Source organism: Phaethon aethereus (assembly GCF_964289735.1).
Source record: "Phaethon aethereus genome assembly, chromosome: 14".
Classification (NCBI taxonomy): domain Eukaryota; kingdom Metazoa; phylum Chordata; class Aves; order Phaethontiformes; family Phaethontidae; genus Phaethon; species Phaethon aethereus.
The window spans coordinates 183,678-203,949 of NC_138590.1; the positions used below are offsets into that span (position 1 = coordinate 183,678).

Sequence of the window (20,272 nt, forward strand, 5' to 3'; positions counted from 1 at the left end):
ATTCATGGAGAATGAGCAAAACTAGTTTTACAAGTCATACTCATTAAGATCCTAATGACACAGCCACGAGTTCTGCATGTGAGAAAGAAATTCACTAAGAAATCTGAGACACTAAATGCAAGACCGATTTTCCTCTAGGTGCTAAGTTAGGATCAAGCCTCCCACAGGAGAAGGGATCATCACAACAATGGCCAAGCTACCCTGGAAACCACATCAGACAAGGCCACAGCTAAACTACTTGTTCAAGCAATAGTTCTGTCATCTACTTTTGCAAGCTATCCCTAATGCTGGAGACTAAATGTGACTAAGAGAACAGGAGTAATCACTTGCTTTTGCCAAACTGCATAACAACGCAAAGTCCCAACATTGGGCTGCTTTCTTTGTGGCCATGATGGAAACCTAGAAGCTCAGGCTAGAAGGGGTATTTCCAGCCAAACCAGCCAGAGAAATCTAAGATATTAGAACATCTCCCAGAAACACTAACTTCTTTTTCAATAATTTTCAAATTATGGCTTTTATTACTAAACTACCAGATTCTCAGTGTCTCCTTTAGGTTATCCTAATGATATTTTTAGTGTTCAAATTCACAGTGGGAAAGACAAGTACTGCGTAACTAGAGGACTTTCTCAAGAGTGTCTTCAGTCTTTTGATCTCACACATTCATGAAGTGGCATTAGTTTTGTCCAGTCTTTTTAGAGGGAGAAGGAGCCCCCAGACAAAAGCACTCTTTTTATTTGCTCTTCTTTACAGATTCTTTCTGTGCTGCCCATTTTCTACATCCCTACTCCAAGCACTCAGGGAATGAAAGCATGGAAACCTCAGATTAAAAACAAATCATCTAATCCTGAGGACAAGTGGCCAACTACTGCTTAGAACTCTAAAGAAGCATTCTCACAGGCATTACAAGAAGCAATGGTACCTCCCAGGTTTTTTAAATACCGTGAAATCATTTTGAACACTGCAACCCTAGATGTAAGCACATACCTCAGAGACTGACTGCACTCGTAACACTAGCCACCAGACATCTCCACTGACAATTTATAAAGCTAGCAATAGGTTTTAGGACACATCAGTCATCAGGCACATGAGAGAAACTGATTTTCATTTTAAAAAAGGATCAGATTATGCAAATTCTCTTAGTGTCTGGAATATCCCAGAAATAGTCTATCCTCACTGCAAAGCAAAGTTTGGTCCCCAAGAGTTACATCAGGTTAGCATAATTTTAGGGGACCACCATTAATTAGGCTGCTTCAGCTTCCTGCTGACAAAGCTATGCTATGTTCTAAGTTGCAAATTCAAAGTGCAAAGACAGACCAAAACCTGAATCCCTTGCCCCCTTTGCTTCCTCGGAATCAAGTTCTCCTTTAAGACTGTACATAGCTTCACATCTAAACACCTGCAAATAAATGCTATTTTATCTAGCTCTTAAGTGTGTTCAAAGCTAAAGTCTGAAAACTCCAATTTCAGCACGCTACTACTCGTCTGAGTGTGCACCCATAATGATCAAATAGGATTTGTTTCAAAGCAGGGTTTTTAGATCTTTTTGTCCTTGGAATTTTGAAACTGGCAAATAATTTTCAAACCCATTGCAAACACCCGAGTTACAAACCTTAAAAAGGTTTAAATTAGTCAAGCTTTCACTATAGAAGTAACAAATGTCATGGCATTATGTTCACCTAGGCTGGTTCCAAAACATGAACATTAAATATGTATTTTCCAACAGTTGTCTCTCAGAACTACAGAATGGGAAAAAAAAAACTGTGAAAGTCAAAACAGAGGAACAAGTATTTCACTTGTAAATTTCTGGAGTAATGAATTAATAATAATTATATATTGACCAAGCAGCAGAAAAAAAAAGTCATTTTAGCAATTCTACTTCCTTCCATTCTCTCCTCTTTAATCCTCCCTCTGGTAACACATGTAATCTCATCTGGTCAATGAAATGCCATTTAATTCAAATTAACTTTTCTAATTTTATGTACAGAAAGAGTGGACCAAGCAACTCTCAACACCTGTAAGAATTATGAGCCTGTTTTCCATGTTCTGCTCCCCATCGTTATGGTAAGTTTCCAGACTTGTGAATATTTCACTAGGGTCAAAATTTACAAGTTGCCACACAACTCTGTGTGCGAGTTAGGTTCAGAAAAAAACAATACAAAAAAAGTACCTGCTGCCTCCAGTAAGGCTTCTAGTCTTGCTTGTGTTTCTGGATCCACAGTTCTCAAGTCCGCACCTTCTGCAGCACTCGATAAGAATAACTCCGATGTGGTTTTAAGTACTGGGTTATCAAGATCTTCTTGGTCCAAAATAAATGATTCAACCTGTTTGCCAAGTTAGAAAAATAATTTTATCATTTTTGAAGTTTTACACTAAACCTAAAATATTAGAAAAAACACAAAATAATTTAACTGTACTATCACAATCATGTTTTAACCATACAGATTATAGGACACAACCGTAAAAATCATCTGGTCAACTCACTGAAAAGGTAGTTGAAATCACAAAAGAAAAAACTCTACGTGAAAAACAGTTTGTTGTAAAAATTACAATTAACAAATTGTTAATTAAACTATAGCAAGAGCAACTCAGGATTAACTATTGAAAAAATGTTATGCATGTTTGGACAGTTAACCACCAAAACAGATTGCCACAAGAGGCTGTAGCATCTTTGTCTCCAGAAGTCTGTCTATCTCGTTATTAAAAAAAAGCCACCAGTAATGATTTTTATATAGCTAAACCTATCTGAGAGACAGAGAGGGATTGAATGGTTTCCTAAGATAACTTTTAAAATAGAACTGAAAGGTATCTCAACTAACGTAGCACACGGATTTTGTTTACGTAGAAACACAATAGTTGACTAAAATTCAAAACCAAAACATCTGCTTCCAAGCCAGCACTTAGTATTACCCCAGTCATTAATGTTTTCTAGACAAGAACAGATACGTAGAACAATTAAGCAAGCAGGTATTCCAACTGAGCAGCAATAATGCTGTCCCACCGGTGGCCCACATGATCTCTAAATACAAGCTCATGGAATTACTCAACATAACACACTGTAGTTTTATGACAGCTTGCCAGAGTAAACAAGGAGGATACCTGACTCATACTCTAATGAGAGCATAACTACATTTCAGAATCTGTCCCAAGTTCAGACCTAATTTCCTCTATTTTCAGTAATATTTTAACATAAAAACACTATTTCATAATGAGGTGTTACCTGTTCAACACTATCAGTGCCTTAAATATACAGAAGTGAGACATGCTTGTCATACAACCATTGCTGCCCCTCTCCTGACTTCATGCCCCAATCTCATCTTCCTTTCTCTTTTTCACCTAATACTTCCCCTATCTTTCTCACCCCAGCAGTAAACTATCACATTCAGCCCTATCACACAACACCTTAAGAAAGGGATAGTTTATACTCAAAAAAAACTATTAAATCAGGCCATCTTCAAATCCATTAAGTGCCCCATTGTGTGAAAAACGTTAACAGTAGTCTGGAGTGCTACATAGAATACTGCTATTCAAGAGCAACTTGTGTTATTTTTTTTCTCCTTTTTGTTATATAAATGTTCTGTAACATTATTCCCTGGTGTCCAAGCCATTCTGTGGGTGCCCAGTGAAATGCAGTGCTAATGTATGAATACAATGGGCATCAGGGAGAAAGAATACAGAACATGAGTTCCACATCTCAGTGGAGATGCATGATATTCACTACCTTACAGGTGTTACACCTTGTGTGCCAAAGCACAAATATTAAAGTTAAAATAGCAGGCTATGATTTAGAACTCAAAGAAGCAAGATTTCTAGATTAGTCCAGACAACGGACCTAAAACAAGAGAACTGTCACTGTGAGAGAGAGTTGAACATTCAACAAGCAGAAAATTAGTGACCTAAACCAGCAATACGCATTTTTACTAGAAACAAAGAAGAGCTATCTACAATTCACAGCAAAATGTACCACTACAGTAAGATGCCCTTCTACTTAAGTCAAATTCCAGGTTATAGCCATCTAGCCAGCTTAAGGACTCCCTAATAGCATAAGCTCTAATGCAAAACTGGCTTCTGGAAAAATTCACCCTTATCTACAGGAGTGCTTCAGGGTTTTTCATTTTCTCCCCCAAGACTACACAAGGCACTTTGCCTCACTAACATGCTAGAAATAGTATTCCTATTGTAACAATGTCTGTGTGACCTGGTGACCAGCAGAAAATCCCACTGTGTGCATAAGTGACTGATCATTATATATTGTTGAGGACTACAAGGTATTTTTTTACATTCTAATGAATTTTTTTTCTTTTTCAATTTCACCACTAAATTTAACAGTAGTCTTCCCTTTTGAAGACATACCAAAAGGGGTAAAAATGCTACATACCACTGAAGCAACTGCACTTAAGAACAATAAATACTGCAGAAACGTTCAAAGTGGCTTCTGGCAAGCCTTAGCTTTCAGCCTCGGGAACAGCCTGACAACACCCAGGCAAAGGTAAGCACATCAGTTTTGCATCAACCTTCCAGCAGCTGTCCCACTCCAAGTTTTAAAACTTAATTTTTTGACACTCGGTAAAGAGATGGACCATTTTCTCTCCAACTGCTGCCACCCCAAGCTCTTGTATATATTTACAGGACATTATTTGCAACAATACATCTCTTGAACCTAAACCAGTGTTAAAGACCCAGTCACAAACGCTCTATCAACTTGCAAGAACTTCTCTCTCTCTCTCTCCCCTCCCAATAGGAAGTCCCTTTACCTTAAAGGAAGTAAGCAAAAAAAGCCTGCCTTTTTAACATTGACTATGCAAACAGTACTTAAAGTGCATTACAGATGCAGCTTTCACTTAGGGTACAAGCTGGGTAGCATTGGTGCAGTCTGTTCCTTTCATCACTCTTCAACTCTTACTGCCTTTCAAGCTCTTCTTTAGGTTTGCAATTGTACTTCCAGAGACCTCGCAAATTTAAAGTCTCACACAAAAATCTTGCTTCGTATACAGTATTTTCATCTTAGTTTTATATCACAGCAAGAAAAGGCAGCTGCTTTCATTATTTCTGTACATGTTGAGCATCAATTTTTAGGTTTTGTTTTGATTTTTAGTAAGAGCTTAATAACATACCCACAGTACAAATATAACTTCAGTGTGAAAATACTGAAGATCCATATGCAAAATGTTAAAATAGCTGTACCATTGCCAGTCTCCCAGAACAAGTTTCAGTGCATTTTCAAGTCAGAACGCCTGACATTTCTGTAAATCAGTGCAGTTTCTCACACACTAAGACAAGGCTAGATAGGATGAACAGCTGGATACCTCATCACTAACAGCAGCGTAAGAAATTACCTAATCAACCAGATGTCTCTTGTGAATGGATGTGACCTGAGGTGATCACATATTAATTTATCTTAAATTTAAAAAAAAAAAAAATCAAGGTAACCCAAATATATCACACAAATTTTACTTTTAAAACAAAAAAATAAGCTTCGTGCAAAAGAAAAACACACCAAACAAACAACCAAACAGATTTCACGTTAGCATTCCTGAAAGACTTAATACACTGCTCATGTGGCAAAATTTAGGCACTCTGCGCTATCCTAATCAGATCTGCAGCACAGTGACAGAGTAACCAGTCACTGCGCTATTTTTGGATTATTTTGAGAGCTGCTTTGGGCAGTTAATAAGCATCTTACTTGGTAAGGCTCATTAGGAACACATGGATTCAAGACATTATTCTAATTGCCAAAACAATTGCAACTAAGGAATAATTCCCAATCAAAAAACCAAAAAAGCTGCTAGCTGCATGGAACCTGAGGACAGGGTGCTGAACATCAGCGTACTTCACTACATTGTCGTGTTTCACGCTCATCCACAGGAATGATGGACCTTTCCTGAAGTTCTGCCAAGGACTGCAGCAGCCTTGGAGCTCTGCAGATCCCCTTACACCACTGGTTCCTCCCTCCATAGCAGCTACATTCACAGCTACTTGGACTCAACTGCATCAGTATTTATATGTTAATACCACGATTGAGTTTACCTCAGGTCAGGGGTATGTAAAGGCGACTTTGCAAGCACTAACATCACAACTAACACCAGCAATTCTTGCAAGATGGGCAATGACATACAGGGTTAGAAACACATTTCTAATACTACATCTAAACCGATCTTTCCTACGTTGCACTACTGCAAAAAAAAGTACTTAACGCAGAATAGCCCAGACCTGCTCACAAATAGCCTGTTACTGACACAGGCTACAGATGATGGAAAAGCTTCCTGTTGCAGCTGTACCAGCACCGTCCTCTCCCTCCTCCTCCTACTGCAGGCAAGGGCAGCAGCAGAGACAGCTTGTTCTACCTTCTCCTTCCATTTGCGCCAAACTAGTACCTCTGGGAAGACTGTCTTTACAGAAAGTGTTGATAGGAGAGAGAAAGGTGCCATTAAATCATTTCCTTGAACTTGCATTTTCCAGATACACCCCGAGCTATGAACACTTTCCTGGGGTAACAATACACCTTGCTCTTTGTTTGTGGGAACATCTACAACTGATGAGGACCCAAGCCCTTAACTGGGACTCCTAAACTCCTGTTTATTATGCATATAAACAACTACCTGATTTTCTCTTTTGTGATAGGTAACCCTTCCTAGTTATTCCTATAACAATTCCATTTGGACATATGTCTAAATACATCTGAATATATGCAGAGGGACCTTGGCTTTCTTAAGGCTAATACAGGCCTGTAGATCAGGCTGAAAGTTCATGCCTATGAAGTTGAAATAGATCATCTGTATTTAAACTATTTCCATTCCATAATTAACAAGATGTGCAATACTGTATTAGGATCTCACTAGGAAGATATTGTGGTTTTGTCTGACAAACCCAAACTCTGACCGTTTATATTGTCATGTCCTTTATTACACTGAATGCCATTATCTGATCACTACTTGTAATCCTGCTCCAAAAGTTTTGGGGAATACTGATAGGGAGTCAGATAACATAACACTAAATTAAGACTGAAAATGAGTTTTTATTTCAAACTTGACATCAAAACCCTTAAAATTCCACATGTAAGGAATGTCATCTTCAAAACTATTAAAATAATTATTCCAAGGAGAAAGTAAAGTGAAGGACTTTGTCACTGACATGGCACTCTTTGGAGCTTCCTGTGACAAGTGCACTACTACACCTCTGGTGTAGATTCTTCACACCAGCAAAAGGCCTGGCTTCGGTTTACCTTAAGATCATAGAATCACAGAATGGTTTGGGTTGGAATAGACCTTAAAGATCGTCTAGTTCCAACACCCTGCCATGGGCAGGGACACCTTCCACTACACCAGGTTGCTCAAAGCCCCATCCAACCCGGCCTTGAACAATTACAGGGATGGGGCATCCACAACTTCTCTGGGCAACCAGTTCCACTGTCTCACCACCCCCACAGTGAAGAATTTCTTCCTTGTATTTGGTCCAAATCTACCCTCTTGTAGTTTAAAACCATTAGCCCTTGTCCTCTCACTACATGCACCTGTAAACAGTCCCTCTCCAGCTATCCTGTAGGCCTCCTTCACGTACTGGAAGGCTGCTATAAGGTGTCCCCAAACCTTCTCTTCTCCAGATTGAACAACCCCAATTCTCTCAGCCTGTCCTCACAGGAGAGGTGTTCCATCCCTCTGATCATTTTTGGTGGCCTCCTCTGGACCCACTCCAACAGCTCCTTGTCTTTCCTGTGCTGAGAGCTCCAGAGCTGGACACAGTACTCCAGGTGGGGTCTCACCAGAGTGGAGTAGAGGGGAAGAATCCCCTCCCTTCACCTGCTGGTCAGGCTTCTTTTGATGCAGCCCAGGATACGATTGGCTTTCTGGGCTGCAAGCGCACATTGATAGCTCACGTTGAGCTTCTCCTCAACCAACACCCCCAAGTCAGGGCTGCTCTCAATCCATTTTCTGCCCCATCTGGTTTTGTGCTCAGGATTGCCCCAACCCATGTGCAAGGACCTTGCACTTGGCCTTACTGAACTTCATGAGGTTCGCATGGGCCCACCTCTCAAGCCTGTCAAGGTCCCTCTGAATGGCATCCCTTCCCTTCAGCATGTCAAGCACACCACGGAGCTTGGTGTCATCAGCAAACTTGTTGAGGATGCACTCAATCCCACTGTCCATGTCACCAACAAAGATGTTAAACAGTGTTGGTCCTAATACCAACCCCTGAGGAACACCACTCATCGCTGGTCTCCACTTGGACATCAAGCCATTGACTGCAACTCTAAGTGCAACCATCCAGCCAATTCATTATCCTCCAAGTGATCCAACCATCAAATCCATGTCTCTCCAATGCTGAGCTTCTCATCAACCAACACCCCCAAGTCAGGGCTGCTCTCAATCCATTCTCCACCCCATCTGTATTTGTGCTCGGGATTGCCCCAACCCATGTGCAATGTTGAACTTCATGAGAAACTCCTTGTTTCTACAGAAACAAGGATGTCATGCAGGACAGTGTCAAACACTTTTCACAAATGCAGGCAGATGACATCAGTTGCTCTTCCCTTATCCACTAACGCTGTAACCCCATGGCAGAAGGTCACCAAATTTGTCAGGCACGATTTGCCCTTAGTGAAGCTACAATCGTTGTCACCAGTCACCTCATTTTCCATGTGCCTTAGCATAGTTTCCAGGAGGATCTGCTCCATGATCTTGCCAGGCACAGAGGTGAGACTGACTCCCCTGTAGTTCCCTGTGTCTTCCTTTTTTCCCCTCTTCCTGTCAGTGGGAACCTCACCAGACTGCCACAACTTCTCAAATATGATGGATAGTGGCTTAGCAACTTCATCCGCCAGTTCCCTCGGGACCCACAGATGTATCTCATCAGGTCCCAAGGACCTGTGCACCTTCAGGTTCCTTAGGTGGTCTTGAACCTGATCTTCTACAGTGGGCAGTTCTTCATTCTCCCAATCCCTGCCTTTGTCTTCTGCGACTTGGGCGGTGTGGCTTGAGCACTTGCTGGTGAATACTGAGGCAAAAAAGTCATTCAGTACCTCAGCTTTCTCCATATCCTGGGTAACCAGGTCTCCTGTCTCCTCACAGAGAGGGCTCACATTCTCCCTAGTCTTCCTTTAATCACCAGTGTACCTATAGAAGCTTTTCTTGTTGCTCTTGATGTCCCTGTCCAGCTTTAATTCTATTAGGGCTTTAGCTTTCCTAACCCAATCCTTGACTGCTCAGACAATTCCTCTGTATTCCTCCCAGGCTACTCATCCTTGCTTCCGCCCTCTGTAGGCTTCCCTTTTGTGTTTGAATTTGTCCAGGAGCTCCCTGTTCATCCACACAGGCCTCCTGGAATTTTTGCCTGACTTCCTCTTTGTTGGGATGCATTGCTCCTGAGCTTGGAGGATGTGATCCTTGAATATTAACCAGCTTTCTTGGGCCCCTCTTCCCTCCAGATGTACTGCCCAACCTAGCTGTGTCAAACATTTTTGTACATATTTAAAGTATCTTCCTAGCATTGCTATTTGATTTTCAAGAGATGGCAAAAAGGAAGAGGAAAAACCACACACAAAGTCAGGTATCTTCACAAAACCTTTGAGTAGGACCTCAGTACACTGCCCTTTCTTGGCACATCAAAGCTAGAGAATGGAAAGAAACATTTCAGAGAAGTATTTCAGAGTCAGTACATAGGAACAACATATAATCAATGTAAACAACCATTCAGAAATAAGATCATACCCACTCTGTTAGGCTTTAATCGTAATTTCTGAAGACAGTTTCTTCAATTAAAAAAGAAGTTTCAGCCCAAGGACACAGAAGCCACTCAGATCTATGAATCCCCAAGAGGTCATCTTCCATTGCTGGCCCTATGGATCTTGTGATTACAAAGTAACCTAACAACCCAGAGGAGTTACAGGGTGCTTGGGGACATCGCCGCCTCAACAGAGAAAGCATAAAGTATCTGAGGCATTATTTCCAGTCACTGCTCATCTTGTGACAAGCCAGGCAGCTATCAGACACTTTCATGGGTTGATTTAATACATCAAAAAGGGAGAAAAATGAGGAGGGGGGGGCGAAGCAGGCCAGGAGCAAATAATATTCTACCACGTCGCTGAATTTCATGGACTTACAGAGGGGTCTGATAAATTGGAACATCATTCTTCTGGGAATACCAAAGCCATTAGATCAGCTCAGCTCCCTGTGAGGCTACAAACCTGACTGCCCCTCACATCTAAGTGGAGCTGTTAGTACCTGCACACCACCTTAGCTTAGCAGTCTACAACAGTTTTGTAGAGAGTAAATTAGATTGGGAGGGTGGGGGAGAGGACGGCTGCAAATCTATTTAGCTCCAATTATAATAGGAAGTTGACTAACTTGAGGCAGGATTATCTAAAGGACAGCCTTTATTCCAACATATATTAAACAATCATGACATAACGAAACAGGTAGCTATAGGATCTGGGCTGTGTTAAGTTAATTTCAAAACACAGGTTGGTGTTGCAAGGGCTTCTATAGGTACAATGTAAATAAAGATGAACACAAGTTTATGCTTTGTCACTGGAGACAAGGAAAGAGCCTCTCACACACACAGCGTGGTCCAGAAGTCTGATGTGCGCGTGTAGAACTGTGCCACATGTTCTTGATGTGTTAGCACACCCTCAAACTGATCTCAGCATTAACTTAAACGTTAGCATTGACTAAAACGATGGGCAAGACAACCAGCAATGAAAGAGGCCTCACATCTGTATGGCAGCTCCTCTCCGCTCGGTCTGGCCCGAAAGGATCTCAAGCCTGGCATCCCAAGTCACTAGTCAATTCTCAAAATTACAGCTAGCATTTGAAACATGCAGATAAAACAATAAATCAGAATTAATGTTTTATGGGACTGCTCTTCCATGCCAGAGAGATTGCTGATCCTGGGTTTTCAATTTTCTTGCGCTAACAGTAAATGCATAAGCTGGCATTCACGAGCAAGCATCTGTCAAATGGTTCGTGTAAATTTAACCACTTACCTAATTTCTCTCTTAAGCAATCAACTGACACTAGATATCCTTATGCCAGTTTAAGTAGTTTTGAATACTACAAACTGTACCTTATCATACGCCCCTGGACAAAGCTGTCTGATTTACAGTTCTTCCACAAACAAAAAAAAAATCTCCAATTCATTTTTATTAAAACACTGTTCCACAACAGTAAGCCCAAGACATAACTGCACGCCCCAGTTAACCCTCAAAAAAACCTAAGCCACAGAACACACAGGTTGAGTCCTCTTGGTACAAGAGGCTGGCAATATTAAAGTTTCTCTGTATAGCATAAAAGAAAGCATTACTCATTTCAGTCACTACTGCAAAAAAACCCAAACCTGTTAAAAACCAGCCTGCAGCCATCACATATTCAATGTCTGATAAACAAAACTAATTATGACTACATACAATAGAATTTTTTGCAGCAAGGAGCTGCCACTTACAGAACTGGAACTGACAACTGAAGCATATTCAAAATTCACATGAATCCCAGTAAATCAAGTGCTTGTTCTTGACATGTACAGTCTTCATACCGAAGAAAACTATTGAATGGAGACCTGTAAACCTTACTGAAATAAGCACCACTTACCCTGAGTGCTCCTTATTTTCAAGTATTCTATCTCAGTCCACTCTAAATCATGTTTTCATCCATCTTCTCCACATGCTTTAAGATTCCCTCCTGCCCTCCCCCTTATTTTTTTCTCTCTAATAATCCTGCAGAAATAGCCCTCCTTTCCTCACCTCAAACCAAGAAACAGCAGATGTAACTCAATATTCTGATTTATTAGAATATAAAACAGGATTGTTGCATCAATTTAGCCAGGGCTTTCAGGGTGGGATCCTTTCTCTAATATTAAATACCAGGTAATAAAACAAGGTGATAGAAACTTCAAAACAGAAGATGAACAAATGCATTTGTTTGCTGATGTAAAAGCTCACACCTATCCAAGATGGCAAGTATTCTAAGCCATCTTCTTGTGAATGACCTTTTAAGATCTCTCATCAATCCAAAGGGACACTGCTTAAAAAAAACCAAAAAAAATCATACAAGTGGATCTGATGAAAATAGTCCAGTATAGTAATTCAATAATCTGTTCCCAGGCCAACCTATATGCTTCAGACAGAGAGGAATCTCAACATTTAAAATGACTAATTAACTCCAAGTTCTAGAGGCTTATACCAAACTGAAAATCACACTGGGCTTTCTGCTATTCTCAGAGCTGAGGCTAGTGGTAGATACTTTTTCAAGACCTGTATAAACAGGTTTGTGGGTGCTCTACTACTGCAAAACCAGCAGAAACCATAATGTAACTACTGATCCATCAGTTATTCATTTAAAATAAACTATCATGATGAGTAACATAGCAAAGATCCCTATCTAAAATATGATTCACTGAAAACTCAAGATGTAGCAGTAAAACAGCTTTAAAATGTAGCTCTTTTAGAAAAACCAATGAAAAGATGTAAATTTATCTAAGGTATCGAGTTTACCCTAACAGATCCTAAATGTTAAGCATCCACTTCATAGACTCCCTTTTCCCCTGGCTACATTGTCAGGCTGTGGATGAACACATGCTCTAAATAGGCAATGCTCTGAAGCTACCATGATCGAGGCACATGGCTCAGAAATAGGCCATTCAGCCCTGAAAGCTGATCGCTTTTCCCTTGGTTTGAAATACAACTGATTTACTACCTACCTGCCATGTGACACCATTAGTTTTATTCATGATTTTGGAAAGGGAAGAGTTCAACAGGGTTAGAGATTACTAATTAACTACGATTTTCTTCTAGGAAAATCCCTATGTTTTTACTGAAGGCAGATGAGAATAACTTACGGACCTAGCTGAAACTTAACGCCCATGAAACATTACAAAAGCTAGAGAGGCTCTTTCCAGCTGGCCCACTGGTCATTAACCAGTAAAACATCCCTTTCTTTTTTACTTGACAAATAGGGAATAATTTTTCCTCCAGGACAGGTATACAGTTAGGTAACTTTCAAAATCTCCCTTGAAGGAGGGAGCCAGCCACACACATTCCTTTTCACTTACCACCAGCATTCTGACAAACACAACATAGTAACTCAACCATGACTAAACCCTCTTAGTCTAGGACACTTTTCCTTCAGATTCTGGGACGCTTTGGAAGAGCTAAAGATGAAAAGAAGTTTGGAAAAAATACGTACCACTCCCTCTTAAAAGCAAGAGGGAAACATGAGTAAGTGGTCTCATCCCATGAGAAGCAATTAAGAAGTAACAGGATCCATTCTTTTATTTATGTTTCATGGTAATAAGTGTTTTCTATAAGCATTTGAACAGAAGATGCACAATACTGCAAAAAAAATTGAGAAAGTTTTCTGTATTTTATAAAACTTTCAGAATAACCAATGTTACCTAAGAAAATACTAAGTAGTGAGTTGCAAGAGTAAAAGGAAGACATCATCTTCTGATAGGATGCATTTCCGTAAATTTCACTTGCTCAGCATTCCTTAAAAAATATGCAGAATAAAACCTCTGCACCTTCACAAAAAAAAGGGGAGAGCTAGTTCTCAGCAGGAAAAAAAAATACAGAAACTATCTATTAATGAGATATACCAAAAGGTTAGAGTTCAGACAAGCGTATCATCCTAACTAAATGAACCCCTAAGCCCAAATATTTAATTCCCCTGTACCCATTTTCTTCCTCTTATTCAGAGGCAGCATGGTTTTATAACATAACAAGGTTGCTACAAAATCCAGTATTTGAAAGTTAAACTAATCTTCAGTTTACCACAGAAGAACAAGGTCATATGAGGTATCAATGAGAAAGTTTCTATTTAAGATAACACCTGAGGCCAGCCACTTTTCAAAAATTTCCTAAATTTACAAAAGTACTTGAACGCAACACTGATTTCTGAAGTTTTGCTTACGGTATCCCATTCCTCACACAGACATTCCCCTTAGGGAGATATGCTTTACATGAGGACTTTAGATGGTATTTGCGTGGTATATGGGCTGCTATTAGAAAATAAGGTATCTATGGAAGTAAAATGAATGCACCCTACAGAAGACTGAGGTTTAAGAGCGTTAAGCCAAGTTCTGGAAATAGTCCTCAAACAAGATGTTGAAGTTATTTTTCGTGCTTCATGAAGTTTTAAGTGGGAAACAAATATGGAAAAAGGAACCTTTGTTAGGTAAGTCAGACTTGTCTCTGTTTGAAATCCGAGAGTCACTTTTAGGCCCCAACAACTGCTTAATACCTCCAAGGAATCTTCATATATGTTAGAAGAACTCAGAATCACCTACTAAGATCAAAACTATGTCCCCTCCTCACCCGTTTTGAACTCCTTCAATAAACATGCAAATACAGTAATGTCACTGCTCCCAGTTTTAAAGGCCAGGCCACATGTGTGCACAGAAAAAGGAGTGCCTTTATACCCCCCTTCCCTCCACACCTGCCCTTCTTTTAAGTGAATGTCACAGGGATGGTTTGAGCTCTAAGCACTGGACAATGTGGCAACAGCATCATCCAGATGTCCTTACAGCTGCATGGCAGGATCCTCTGAGTGAGGAAAGGAGAGAGGAGAGCATCCCAATATCAAGGCCACAGGGGAGCAGCTGGGTAGGCCCAATTTAAATCAGAACACAAGAACTCATGATTCGCCAGCTCAAATGAACCCTTCCCCCTGGCTGTAACTAGCTGACTGGTGAAACCTATGTGCAAATTTGTAACTAAATAAAGATAGTCTGCTAAATTTGGTAAATCTAGATCTAAACTTGGTAAATCTAAATCTGATTTTTTTTGTAAAAAAACAAGGGGTTGCACTGCATATTTATATAATTATAAAGCAGTATTTCACATCTTTACTTTCTACACCTATCATTAGAAAACGGCTGCTGACATTTATTTTAGGTCACGTACTCAACTGGGTCAAGCTGCACTGAAGGAAAACTAGAGTTCTGCAAGAAACTTCAGAAATCGCTTCATTTTAAAGTGTTATTGAATAGCAAGTATTAACCATACTAAACAGATTGTTTCTGGCTACCACAGGCCAGACTTTCAAAGTTACTGTGATACCTAAGAAGATTTTTCCAAGAATTACATGCCTAATCAGGCTGGGAATGAACGAACACCATACTAACCAGCTCTCTGCATCCTTAAGCAGCATCTCAATACCTTTGGAAACCAGAACCCATCATCCCTCAATGGTTTCCAATCAGTGAATAATTCTTGAAGAAATTTTTCCATTTTGTTCCACCTCTTTCTTCTTCAACTTTGAAAGAGCTAGTTAAAATAAGAAAAACATCAACTTCTAAACTGAAACTTACATTTTTCCACAGAAAAGTTTTTTCTGCCTAATATTATCCACCTAAATTTGCATCAACTTTTTAAATTTCTATTCCTTATGGTTGAGAAAATGCTGCTCTCTACATTATTTCAAATATAATACAGAAAACTAAAATGTATAAGAATTAAATTAACATCAGAAGTCAAAGATACATTGTGTATACTATTTGAGAAACAGTGCCACGTTAAGAAGGTTCACTAGCATGGCAATGACTTTCATAGCCTACATTGCCAATTTAAAACAAACTACCTAAGTATTCACTCTGAATTCAAAACACAGTTTAAAAATTAAAAGACCTCAGATGGGGGGAAGAAAAAAAGATTAAGCCCCAGACAAAATCTCCAAGTACTGAACTGATCTGGAGTGCATGCCATTCGACTATTAATTCTACTCATTGTAGGAGGTAGGTTATGTCTGATTTTTAATTATGCTTTATGTAAATATCCCCAGAGGCTTATGCAATAGGTACAGGCTTAAGTAAGGCAAGCTGGTGAAGGCAGGCAGCCTGCTCTGGAGAGGGAAGCTGAGAGCTGAGTTGGCTCCACAGCCAAGGGGTGGGTGAGGTCCGGCTGCCATTGAAGGCCTCCCAACCCCTGAATTACAGAACAGAAGAGACTTGTTGCATTTATACGCTCACCATCAAAAGGCACTTACTGAACTGATCTTCTCCTACTTGATTTACAACAGATTAGCAAACCGTACAATCTTGCGAGCACTAACACTGCCATATTTACCACTTGCTTCAAACTCTCTATTACTACAACACAGTTTTCCACTATGATGGTTTTTGATAAGAACTTCCGAGCTCTGTGGCCAGAAGCCGTCAACCAACAAGGACCCTATGCACATACAAGCACTACTAATCACCACTCTGCCAGCACGCCTTCACCTTGACCTACAGGCTTCACAACTAGTATAGAGGAGGCTGTTTAATACTCATGCCTTTGGCACTGCTTTAAGTGCCAACAAAATTCACAAGGAGTGGTAGCAACATACTTAAAATTACACCAAAATCTCAGTCTAAACGAGTTGCAGGCTGTGTCCAAACCCTGATCAAGCTCAGAAGGCAGCCAAGCAACTATTTATACCAAGGTCAAAACCAGCTCATCTCTCAGACTGCAATCAGTGGCAAAAGTTTCTCTGAACACCCAGGAGAATCATGGCTTCCCCTCTGTTTTACACAGAAATAACACAAAGCCTCCTGGCCTCATCCTTCCATGCCCAAAGGCGTGCTTCAGCTTGCAATTGTTTCTATTTGCATGGGATAATTTTAACTGGTAATTCTAGAAAATATTCTGTACAGCTGCACTTAAATTTCACCTTGCAGACCTGATACAACTCATTTATACAGGATCCACTTCAGTCTCCAGTTTCCCAACCAGCAGCCTGGTGACTACCATAAACAGGCACTGAGCTAGGAAACCAGAAAACTTTGATTTTTCTCCCAGTTTTGCAAGGCAGGATAAATGTCGCACACTCTTTTCATCTGTAAAATGGGGACAGTACTCCCACTGTAAAGTACTTGAAGATCTAATGTAGGAAATGCAACATATTTTCAAAAAAGCTAAAATATATTGCACTTTTCATTGTCTAGATAAATATTTCATTACACTTTGTCCTGCACTTCCCTGATAATTTTGTTTTCTACCTAATTTGCAATTTTGATTAATCCAATTATTTTAGCATATTAAACTCAGACTAATATAAGAATACAAAACCTAAATACCACTGCAGACAAAAAGCACAGCCTACAGAATATTGTATCATTATTGTTATATTTATGACTTCAAAAGTAGAGAAAGAGTACAGATCAAGGCAGCATGGCAAATGCTCACTTTATTTTAAGTCCCCCTTCTAGTTCTCACTAATTCCACTCACTGGTAATAGCTGAAGGCATACACCCAAATCAGTGGCTCACGGCACAAGACCACAGTCCAAACAATCATTGGGTTTTCAAAGCAGTGCTGTTCAAGAATTGCAATGACCCATCACAAGAGTTTAATAGACTTTTCTTTGTTCAAAAAAAAAAAAAAAAAACACAACACCAAAAAATAACACTGACAACAGGTGCTTCTTTAGTTCTCATACATACAAAAGAAAAAAAAATTTTAAAATTCACTCTTGGTCCTCCCAGACATATCCCATAGTCTAGCAAAGCATCACAGATGTGAGGCACATCCTTCCCACCCATGCTTCTTCCCCAGGTTACTCTCCACAACCAGAAACACAAGATGGAACTCCCCAGGCAATTTCAGCTTTGAGATTAGCCCAACTCTTCTATGTTTGTTCTGGAAAACTCCAAATGTTCCAATTCCAACTGTTTTTTTTAATTATTATATATTTTAAATAAGAAAGTTTTTTGCAGGTTTTTCAAACATGTAATATTATTTTAACAGCTGTTTGGGAACCTTTGGGGTTTTTTTACCTCAATGCCAACCTCCCAGACACATTATTTATAATAGGTTGTCTTTCTTAATACTTGCTATTAGTCAAAAGACCAATAGAGTGCCTAGTGAACACCTTAGCTGGTCAACCTTCACATCCTTTAAATAATGGGGTGGGTTCAAAAGGGTTATCTCTTTTATTATCTGCTATTTTATTATCTGCTCGTCTTGCAGAGTCACAAACACTCCGATAGAGCCCATTTCCCATAATTTTCCAGGTTCTTGTAACTATTGCTTTGCATCTTCAAAGATATATTAAAGGTTGACATAAAAGATATCCTAGAGAGCAGAAACTCATGAATTACTTGCATCCTATTCTATCTACAGTAGGCCTTCCACCTCCCCAAAACAGGTATGTACTTGAACACATAATCCCATATCATCGTATGTTTGGGATACCAAACACACAAGGAACGTTCACATGCAAGCGCTCACCTGCCTGATCACTAGATTTTTAATTTAGTTAAATGTCCTGCTGTTAACACAATTTTTAACTTAGGTTGGTCACGAGCAAAGCGCAAATGTGGATCTGCATCAATTTAATCACTTTCTTTATTCAGATAAGACCTGTCAGTTTGGGTTTCAGGAGGGTTGGACAAAAGAGGATAATCAATGGAAGGCAAAAAATTTAGACACAGGAGGATGAACGCAGGCTTCCCTCCTTCCATTTCTTCAGAAGAAATGTGGACACATACCGAAGTACCCAATCCTGGCCACCAAAGGAAAAATGGTATGTATCACCTTGGCTACCATCTTCTTCCTCCTGCAGAAGCACACAGAAGTATAAAACATTGGAACTGCAACAAGCTTGCAAGTGCTAGCCACTCTCTCCTGCTTTCCACTAAGACTACGTAAGGGCTGCAATGGCAGCTGTGATCTCAAGTCTTCTTTCTAAAAGAGACAACTAAGGAAATAAGATTCAACCTTTGCTGTAGGATGAGTGGGCCGTAGCAACAGATAAAAGCCTTCATTTATCTTCTCTCCTTAGGCTACGTAAAGCAATATTCGATGCAAGTTCACAGGCCCAACAATGCTCCATTTGGGCTGGGATAAGGCTCCAGTCCCTCCCCCACACCCTTCCCTTAAAACTCTCTGCAGGTTTGGAAGATCAAAGGAAGACACCTCCACTACTCTCTTCCATTTTGTTGGGTAAGAAATATTTCCACTGCACGAAAGTGTGCGTGTATATATATGTCTCAAGAATTTAGCAGAGTCTGGGAATCCCATATCCTTCCTCCCGAGTCCCGGGCAGCAATAGCGGGGGCTTTACTTTGTTCTCCGCTGGGTGGAGGACCTCACCTCCGCCTCCAAACATGGTTCAAAGTGGAAACCACTCCTAGAGGTCAGGAGGCAGCAGCACGGGAGACATCTTTCCCCCACCCTCTGCACGCAGACAGGCAGCGGCGAGCATAGGGCCCGGCCGCCACGGGAGAGTGCGGGCGGGGCGCCCAGCCCCCTCTCCTCGGGGCCCGCCGGGAGGCGCGTCGGTGCCGAGACCCCCTCCCTCCTCCCCGGGCTCAACAGAAGGCCCTGAGCCGCCCTGCCCGAGCGGGGCCGCCGGGACCCCGCCCCCGCGACTCCGGTGCGGCCGCTCACGCCCATGGCGGCGGGGAGGCCCAGGTCGGCGCGGGGGGAAGAAGGGTGCGATGCGGCCCGCGATCCCCACGCCCGGTCGGGGCGGCGCCGAGCGCCCGGCTGGCGGTGGTGGGCCCGGCACGGCGAGCGGGAGGGCGGGCGCCGGCCTCGGCCGCCGGCCGGGCCTGTCAGGAAGCGGCGGAGGGGAGGGCCAGGCCCGCCGGCGGGATCTCTCACCTCGGACACCTCGTCCTCGTCGCTGCCGGAGCCGCCGCCGCCCCCGCTCCGCAGCACGGCAGCCGCCAGCTTGAAGTCGAGGGCGGCCTCGCCGGCCGCGGGCGCGCCGGGGCCTCCCGGCCCGCCGGGCCCGGCCTCCCCGAAGAGGCGCACGGCCCGCAAGCCCAGCGGGGAGGGCCCGGCCGCGGCGGGCGGCTCGGCGGCGGGCGGCGCACGGGGAGCGACCGAGTCGATCTCCTCGTCGCCGACGGGGGCGGCGGTGCCGTCCGTGAGCATCGCGCTGATCCGGGGCCGCCGCCGCTCGCAGAGCCCAGCCGTCTCCGTCCCCTCACGGCACCGCAACAGCGCCACTAACTTCTCACACCCTACCCGGCCGCGGGCGCCGCGCCGCCCACCCGCCGCTCCGCCCGCGCCTATTGGGCGCGCTCGACGGACGACGGCGTGCTATTGGCTGCAGCGCCCGCCACTCCGCGTCGCGTCACGCGCTCCCAGCATGCTACCCTGAGAGCGCACGCCGAGGCGGTTAGAGCCCACTACCCCGCCCCGTTGCCCTAGCCTCGCTTCCTGAACTTTCCAAGAGCTGATTGGTCTTCTGGAACATCAGTCATGTGCCCTGCCAGAGCCGCGAGCGCCGATGGGGCGGGCGGACTGTCGATCAAAGCGAATCCGGGAGTTGCGGATTTCGATTGGGCGAAAGGCACATCG

The 20,272-nt window shown here is 42.2% G+C and overlaps 1 protein-coding gene across 3 annotated transcripts in view; it reads right to left on the reverse strand.

Moving 5' to 3' along the window:
• The window catches only part of ANKHD1 (ankyrin repeat and KH domain containing 1), a gene marked incomplete at both ends in the record, with an annotated part of 113,578 nt that extends 93,735 nt beyond the window's left edge, over positions 1-19,843 (reverse strand). For all 3 annotated transcript variants that reach the window (XM_082006250.1, XM_082006249.1, XM_082006251.1), the window contains 2 exons: positions 2,168-2,321; positions 19,568-19,843. In XM_082006250.1, the coding sequence (XP_081862376.1) occupies positions 2,168-2,321; positions 19,568-19,843 (430 nt within the window). The remainder of the gene's footprint in view (positions 1-2,167; positions 2,322-19,567) is intronic.
• Between the last annotated feature and the right edge of the window lie 429 nt (positions 19,844-20,272).